The 9,180-nt window shown below is 36.8% G+C and overlaps 1 protein-coding gene across 1 annotated transcript; it reads left to right on the top strand.

Moving 5' to 3' along the window:
* Positions 1 to 1,146: 1,146 nt before the first annotated feature.
* tmem256 (transmembrane protein 256) lies at positions 1,147 to 2,469 on the top strand. The gene is made up of 4 exons (XM_032582046.1): positions 1,147 to 1,278; positions 1,611 to 1,648; positions 1,740 to 1,820; positions 2,055 to 2,469. Exons 1-4 carry the CDS (start codon positions 1,200 to 1,202, stop codon positions 2,196 to 2,198), a joined length of 342 nt encoding a protein of 113 aa, XP_032437937.1. The 5' UTR covers positions 1,147 to 1,199; the 3' UTR covers positions 2,199 to 2,469.
* The last annotated feature ends 6,711 nt before the right edge of the window (positions 2,470 to 9,180 follow it).

Raw genomic sequence — 9,180 nt, forward strand, 5'->3', positions numbered from 1 at the left:
TTTAACAAGACCTGCCTGACAACAGGTCCAACGCACAGGCGGCTACGACAGCTTGCGACTCATACGGCTTAAATTTAATTAGCATCATGGTCATTAAAATGTGTTAATTGCATGCATTGTGGTAATTCTGTGTCAAAGTCAGCAAAGGACGAGGCTTGATGGGAACTGTGGTTTAGTGGCTCCGGTAATGCAGTGTGACCCGCTGTGATTTCAATATGATAATTGGGAGGAGTCCTTCTTCCCCCTTCATGCTCACAGGTTAAAACTTCCCCATTAAGGAAGTAATATAGCTCCCCCTGTTGGTGGGAACTCAGCTGGGCTTCAAGCTTTGCAGTTACATCTATAAAAGAAAATCTACATTTTAAATCCACTTTATTAGGGATTTAAGTGTTGCACTAAAATACATCACTATGTGAACGGATCAGAGAATAAAAATGTGCATAAAAACTCCTGCATTTGAGCCGCTTATTGAAACAATAAAATTATTTCAGATACAATGTGCACTTCAAAGATTTTGTTGAATGTTACTAAGAATAACTTAAAATTGAATAAAGCTGTGTTATCATTAAACTTACATACATTTTTAGATATATTTATATTTTATTTTCTCCATCATTAGATTTCAACATTAGTAGATATTTACAAATGTTAAAGACTGTTTTTTCTGTTTATATTTATATACTAAGATACTGTCCTTGAAGAGTTTTTTATTTTATTTAGTTTTATATATATATATATATATATATATATATATATATATATATATATATATATATATATATATATATATATATATATATATATATATATATATATATATATATATTCATTTGAAAAACAAAATAAAAAACTCTTCTCTTCAAGAACAGTATCTTAGTTTCACCGGCCTGGGCGTTGAAACTGTGGCATCTGAGCCGCCATTTTGGCTCACATGACAGCACCTAGTGCCGTTGCGTTTGCTTGCTAATTAGAGGGATTTGGTAAGTTGGAGTTGGCATCAAAAAATGTTTAAATTATAAGTTAAATATCTCATATTAAGCTTTACGATGTGCTAACTTCATTTTAAAATCGTTTAACTCTGTAGCTGAATTACATTAAACCACGGAACGGCTAATTGAAATGAAGGCGGCGCAGACATTGGAGATTTACATAGTGACAGTGAAGGCAGCACAGTCATCACTGGCTGCCGGGAGGAAAACATGGCGTCTGTTTTGGTTCGGAGGTTAGCGGCTCTGTCCGGGACTGCAGCGGTGGGAGCTGGGGCTTACGGAGCTCACGGTAAGAAAATAATACTCAGACGTTTTATAAAGTGATTTTATTTAATGTAACATTTACAAAAATCAAGAAGGGCTGTCATTTTAATGCCCGCCATTCCAGTCTCCCACCGTAAAACAGACTATTTTATATTTCCCTTCGTTTTGAGATGCTCTGTTTATTGGCATTTAAAAATCTTTACGCCTAATCAATGTATGTTAGGAATATACCCTCTTCGGCTTCTCGAAAATGTACCAATTACTGGATTATTCATGTAAATGAAGTTATTTTGTAATCAAGGTTATCCGCCTCCATAGCAGTAGTTCAACTACAACTGTTTCCTGATGTCATTTTAGGCTTCAAAAACAAAGACCCGGATGACTACAGAATAATGGTATGCATTTACTGTGTTTATTATCATTATTATTGGCTTTACATGTAAGAGATGTTTTAAATGTTTTATGTTTATTATATTTATTTCTCAGCTCTATGAAACTGCCAACAAATACCACTTCTACCACAGCCTGGCCCTGCTGGGTGCTGCGCACTGTGGAAAACCTCTTTTGGTGAGTACAGAGTATGGATGGCGATACAAACTTAAAGTTTTATCACAATATTTGTGAGAATGTATTCCTTTACATTATATTCCTTGAAAATGGTCTCAAAACAACAATATTATCGTTTATCGCAATAACACGATAAATGATAAACGATATGATAAATGCTCACCCCTACATCAAAAAGCCTTTAATCACCCCTTAAATTATGTATACGGATTAGAAAACGGGTCTATTTTCCAGGCTGGTACCATCCTCCTGGCGGGGATGGGGATGTTCTGCGGCCCGCTGTACCACCAGGCTCTGACCGGAGACCCCAGCCTGGGCAAAGTGGCTCCCATGGGCGGCGTGGCCATGATGGCCGGCTGGCTGGCCATGATCCTCTGAATCGTCTCGGATCTGGACCGCTGAGTTCTGATGTCGCCCGTCCAACGGCCGCCTGCCTCCAGGACGGGGGTGTTGGCAGGAGATAAGGTTGCAAAAGGGATTATCACTTCTCAGCCGCTGCTGAGACTCTGACGGCTGCTCTCAGACTGTTTTGCTAAATGAATGAATGAAACGGGTCTCTTCTAATGAGATGTCGGCTCAGCATAAATTACACCTTCTGTGATGTGTTTTTCTATACCGAGGTCGTAGGCCTATCACGATAAATGATAAATCAATTAATCGTATGATAAATTAAAACTATCAACCTCATTTTAATTATCGGCATTATCGTCTCTTCCGGCCATTTTCTCTTTCTGTTGATGACACTGAATGAAAAAAGGCTCAACTCCGGTGCTCTCCACTGACCCTCCCTTCCTCATTTTACTTAGTGTAAAGCCCAGCGCACCTAGAGCTGTCGGCCCATTTTCAAAACTTGAGAGACCACACATTAGCCGACAGAAATCCTATTAATAACAGTTCGATCGGGTTTGATCCTGCCATGTGGTGTCCAACAATGGGCACAGAATAATGGCTACAATTCCAGTGAACTAATTTTAAAACCAGGCATTAATCAATGCTTTACTACAATCTACCTGCAATGCATGTGGCTAGTGTCAGTCCTGACTGAATGAAAATCATTATAACCTATTTACGTCACGTTAACGAAGAACAGCTGAAAAGTTACCGGGTTTATCAACTGCGGTAGCAATTTCGCTCCAACTCCTCCTCTTGTCATTTCTATATTCTTTGCACGAAATGTTAAATAAACATTAATGTTGTTTCCAAGTATCATCTCGGGTTGCACCGTGTCAGCTGTTTGGGATTCCCCTCCATAATTTCCCCTCAGAAAGAAGGAGGAGAATCTGCGCTTTCTGATTGGCTACCTGCCACATTCAACAGGTTGCGTTAAGCTCCCAGTGGGGAAACCCCTGATTTGGATCGGAGCAGCAACGATCTACCGTAACACACTATGGGATGATCGGTTATGAAATCGTAAGCGACAATCTTAGAACAAACAACGTTCTAAGATTGTTGTAAGGGGAAAAATCGGGGCAAAAAATCATGTAGTGTGAACTATTGCATCAGGTAGTCGATGTGCCCATCTTCTCTATTTAAATCTAATTATTACTGAAGGGCAACATGATATACAGACTTCATAATCTGCAGTCTTTTGGTTGAATTCAGTATTTATTTCCACTTTGGCCTTATTTGTTTAATTTTTATTAAAATACATTTTTTGTTAATGGAGACTGAGAATCCATTTTATTTTTGTTTTTGGTTGTTTTGTTTATTTTGTTTATCAGTTCCAGTGTTTAGTGTTCTTTTGAAAATAAAGTGTATCTATCTTTGGCAAGTAATCGCATGCATTATTATGTCATTTCCATCAAATCAGTGTAAAAAGGTCTTCAAACAATATTATCGTTTATCACAATAATTTTTGAGACAATTAATCGCTCAGCAAAATTTGTTATCGTGACAGGCCTACGAGGTCGACATTATGTTTAAGAAAAATGATCCTTTTGCTTGTCTTGACCAAAGAAAAAGAGTTTAAGAATCATAAAATATTATCTGTTAAGTCAGGGTAACATGATCAGGTTTTCTGCAGATTGATTATTGATGATGATGATGATGATGACAATGTGTTAAAATCACTTGAAATAAATTCTCAGAAAATTATTCTGCCTAAATTTGTTCTTTTGGAATTATTTTTTAGTAATTTTTTTCATTTTAGTCTTAAAAACAAGTCTTTGTACATACTTTTCCTTTTTTTGTGAGATGACATCATTTTACAATATAAAATCAAATGTTAAGATTAGTTATTGAGTACTTACACTGCAAAACACAAAATATTACCAAGTATTTTTGGTCTAGTTTCTAGTGCAAATATCTTAGTCTTATTTCAAGTGTACTAACTTACAAGTGGCTGAGCTTGTTTTATGTCAATAATTTATTAACATTAATGAAAATGTTATAAGTAAAATAATCTGCCAGTGAAACAAGACATTTTCCCATGTTGTAAGTTAAAATGTCTTGTTCCACATTGAAAAAAGAGAATGGAGCTGGAGATTAAAAAAAATGTATTTGTTGCATGTAGTCAAATTAAGTCTGGCAAATTAAATTTATTTACATTTGTTTAACAGGACAGCTTTATAAACATAATATTTTAACTTGGATAAACTTAATATGATTTTTTGTAATAAATTAACTCAGTTTTTTAAGGCTCCTGTTTTCTTTTTTCAGTGTACTCTAATGTTATTTCACTGACTAACTTTTTCGATTTTAAGGAATTATTGACGTAAAACAAACTCTTATTTCTTGATGAAACGTTACTTATAAGTTGGTTTTGTCTTATTTCAAGTGAACTAAGATATTTGCACTAGAATCTAGACCAAAAATACTTGGTAAGATTTTGTGTATTTTTTGTTGTTGTTGCGTAAGTCGTATTTTTAATAGCTATTTACAAAATGCTTTCTAAAATCTTTTACATTTTACTTGAATTTAATATGTTGTAGTGCAAATTAATACAGAAAATAAATACAGGTACATGCAGTAAGTTAATGCCGGTGTAAATTTAACAGCTGCGTTTGCTTAAGTTTTATGTGTTGCGTTCAGGAAATGCTGTGTTTTTGAGTTCTGCTTCATGCTTTAGATCCACTTAGTGCGGCAGCACAAAAAGGGGTTCATTACCGCTGTCGTCCTCTCAGCAGGGGGCAATGTTCGCGTAGAAAGAGAAATCCGATGAAGCTGCCGACCTGTGAATCGGGGAACATTTGGAAAACGGCTGAAAGCGTCGAGGTCGGCATATAATCCGAGGATCTGCTCACAGAAAGAGGAGGAACAGATGCAGAAATTATTCCTAATGAGTTCTTCATCACCACTGATGAGCTCCTCATTAGTGGTGATGAGGAGCTCATACTGGGAAAAGTATGAGCTCCTGGGAAAGGTTCTGTTCGGGAGAGGATTAGGGCCACTGGGAAAAAACAGAACTCAGACTTTTATGTCAATTCTTTTTTCTCAGAATTCTGACTTTAATCTCAGTATTTGGACTTTAATCTCAACTCTTTATTTCAGAATTTTGACTTTTTTCTCCCAGAATCCTGACATTTTTTCTCTCAGAATTTTGACTTGTTATATCTCAGAATTCTGACTTTAATCTCAGAATTTTGACTTTTGATCTCAGAAGATTAAAGTCCGAATTCTGAAAAAAAAAAAAAGGTCAGTACTTCCCAGTGTTTTACCAATGAAACACAATCACACTCACTACTTTTTGATTTATGAGACATTCGACTCAGCATTACAAGATGGCCTTGTGCTGTCAGGTGAATATTTAAAGTTCCCTCATCAAAATTTCAGCTTCTTTTATTATAAAAAACAAGATTCAAGCAATGAATTATAGACCACCCTCACAGAGCAGTGTTGTTTTGGGGGGGATTTAACATTCATACCTGGCTCCCGCAGTCCTTAGACAGACCAAGCTGTGAGTTTCCACATGGAAGAGAAGCAGAAGTGAAAAATTGAAGAAGGTAAAGGCAGAGCTCTGCGTTTTGGAACCAAACATCTATGGCAGCTTAATTCAGAAGAAAGCAAATCCTTTCATGGCCTCAATGAAATGTTCTTGTTCCCACTTTATACTGTGACTGCAGCACTTACAAGACAAAACATTTGAATTACTAATAGGAAATCTGACTTCTTAGGAGGGATGTTTTATTGAAGGCTCTGCTTGAGTAAATCCTCATGTTGCGTTTATTTCACCCAATATTGTTCAGAGAGGAAGGCTGAATCTCCTCATTACTGCATTCAGAGGAGAATATTTGGCTTTCTGCTCCAAACCACACAAATACAATTTAGAAACGGGCCTCCCGTGTTTGGACAATAAAATCGACTCAGATAAACTCGGTTCATTCTCTGAAAATCTAATAAAACCAGTTTAATCAAATTCTCTGACAACTACAGTAACCGTCCTGCTCAAGTTTGCTCCTGATTGCTTCTTTGCAGTGTCTGTGGAGCGAGACTGTACGCCTGAGTTCATTTGTAATTACATTTTATTGCAATGATGTTTTTGAATCAATTTGTTCAGTCCTTCCTCCAGATAACCACAACAGTTTTCAGAAGAAAAAAAAAACATCCTAAAGTCACATTTTGGGTCATAAACTGCTGCTAGAAAGCTGAAAAAAATCAACATTTTAAATTTTTTCTTTTTTTTTACTGCATCATGATTCAATTAACTAAATGTCATACAGGACCATCTCTGTTAACTTAATTGTAGTATCACCAAAACTTGAATCATTCAGTTGAATATCATATAATATATAGCTTCATTATAAACAGACTGAAATATTTCAGGCATTAAATTATATTATTTCTCAGACAAAACCCCAAAATGTAGGTTCTCAGAATACTTGGGTATTACATAAAACCAATAAAGATGATTTTCAATATGGAAATTTGCCCACTACTGAAAAGTATGTTAATGTACTGCTCGGTACTTGGTTGGGGCTCCTTTTGCATAAATTACTGCATCAATGCAACGTGGCATGGAGTGCCCCAAGTATTTGCAGATTTCAGGTCTTTTATATGCTGGTATTTTCATGTCAAACTAACAAAAAAAACTACAAAGAATCAGAAGTTAGTTACTAGAAATGTTAACCAACATCAATAAACTCTTAAAAGTACAGCTGAAATAGACACATTTTTACCTACATTTCTATTGTGTTGCTTTTTTAAAATAACTTTTAGTTAGCAATCCACACTTAAAAAAACAGCAAAGCTGTGTAGTAACTTTGATCTGGTTGAGGTCAAGATAATATGACATAACACATATTGTACTGTTGATACAGGGTGGGTATCAGCATGATTAACATTAGCATTGATTAATTAATTAGCATACATTAGCCTCTGCTAAACATTTTGCTGGTATAGCGTTTTAGCATTAGCAGAACTAACATGTATGATTTGCTCTTTTGAGTTAGCCACTAACATTTTAGCTAGCAGTTCCCACCACAGCAGAAAAAGAGCAAAGTAGTTACACCTAGTGTTAAAGCTACTTTTATGTCATGCTGTAAAACAATAAAATGCTTCTGGACCTTTTACTTTCCTGTTTATTCGTTAAGAGATAAACCAGGACTCTCTGCAGAGTCTACCCTAAAGGCAACTTGAGTGAATCGCCCTCCACCTCCGTCTGTGACCAGAAATAACAGAAACACTGATACTAACAGCATATACACCCAAGGAGACTTCCTCTCCCTCTTTTTCCTCTCCCTCAATAATATATACAAGAATATATTATTATCCCCTTTTAACTCCCTTTCCCTTCTTTTCCATCTGATGGACTTAAATTGCATCAGCTCCATCTGTGGGAAGAAAACAGCTCCTCGTTCCATTGATTTCTCAGTCTGGGTCTGTTTTGGTAGAAATAAAGAGTAAATCTGTGTGAAAGTAAAGTAATGGTGAGCCTATGGGAGCTGATGGCCTGGCTCTGGACGGACGTGAATACTCCATCAAAGGAACTGAATGAAACTCTTTACCCTGGATGCCTGACTCGATTAAATTCCTCCGTCTCATTCACAGGAGCAATATTTTACACTGCCGCCTCCACAATACACACAGAAGAAACACCAAATCCTCTCTGAGAGGCATCAATCAGCCTGTAATGTCTGTTTCCTGCGCCGTCACTGACCTTTCAAAGCCACTGATATGGTGGTCAGCGCTATCAAAGCCTCAGATTATTCCCCACCACCTCTTTTTCTGTTTCCTTATATATACTCAGTCACCTCACGTCGGTCGAGAGCACCGAACGAATGCAACATTAGATGAGCTAAATGGACGATACCACCGGGAGCCGCCATTGTTATTGTAGTAAAGGCTACCGGCTGTTAGCGGCAGAAATGTAATGTCTGGAAACGGTTATTAGCCAGCTAGTGGAAGGTATGCAGACGGAGGTGTAGTGGCTGCGGTTACGTTGGGAAACATTACATAAATCACACAAAGTAGGTTTTTTGCCTCTCGGCACATTTGAACCGCTAACTCCGTCAACCGTCGCCTCACGCGCTCGAGAACCCCCGTCTCCATAGCAACGTAAACAGCATGTCTAAACCAGGTGGAAGGCGTTCAAAATTATTTCTATTAAACCAAAAGGGGAAGTAAATACTGTAACTCAAATTAAAGAATTTTTTTCTTCAAAAAATGAAAAATAAAATCATTGTAGGCGATCTGCCGCCAGGGCCAAAATCATCAAGTTAAAAGTTCTTGGGGGGCCACAAAAAATAATTTCTTTCTAAATTAAAATTAAAAATAAATAAAATTGTTGTTGCTTTCTTGTTTTTATCTGCTCAATAGTAAACTAAATATGCAAAAAAAAAAAAAAAATTTTACCAAACAAAACCGTCAGGTTTTTGTAATAAATTGGAGATCCGAAACACATAACACGGCTTGAATGATTATAATTACGACTTTAAGATGAACATTGAAACCCGGTTCATAAATGAGGTTTACTTTGTGCATTGAATCCTTTTGTTTTTTTAAGATTTGGTTTGTGAAAATGCCATCCTCATAGATAAAATGTTGCTGAAATGTACCTGTGATCGTGAGCTAAATTTATTCTAGTAGTTAGGGGTCACACAAAACCAATCTGAGGGCCACAAATGGCCTCTAGGCTGCACTTTGGACATTCCTGCCTTATACAAACTTCCAGAAAACTGCACAACTGCTGAAACCTTGAGTTTCTTTAAATCAAGACTAAAAAACTCACTTGTTTCTACAACTGGAACAGTAATATATATTTGATAGTTATTATTCTTGATGATTTGTCATGATTCATGTTCTGTCCTGTCCATGCTGTGCTTAAACACTCACTCAGCTCACCTGCCACGCCTGATTGCTTACCTGTTCCACCTGGTCGCTGCCCTACTTAAACACCTCTCAGCCTCTGTCTCCTTACCAGATT

The sequence above is a fragment of the Xiphophorus hellerii genome, chromosome 14 (assembly GCF_003331165.1).
Source record: "Xiphophorus hellerii strain 12219 chromosome 14, Xiphophorus_hellerii-4.1, whole genome shotgun sequence".
Lineage (NCBI taxonomy): Eukaryota > Metazoa > Chordata > Actinopteri > Cyprinodontiformes > Poeciliidae > Xiphophorus > Xiphophorus hellerii.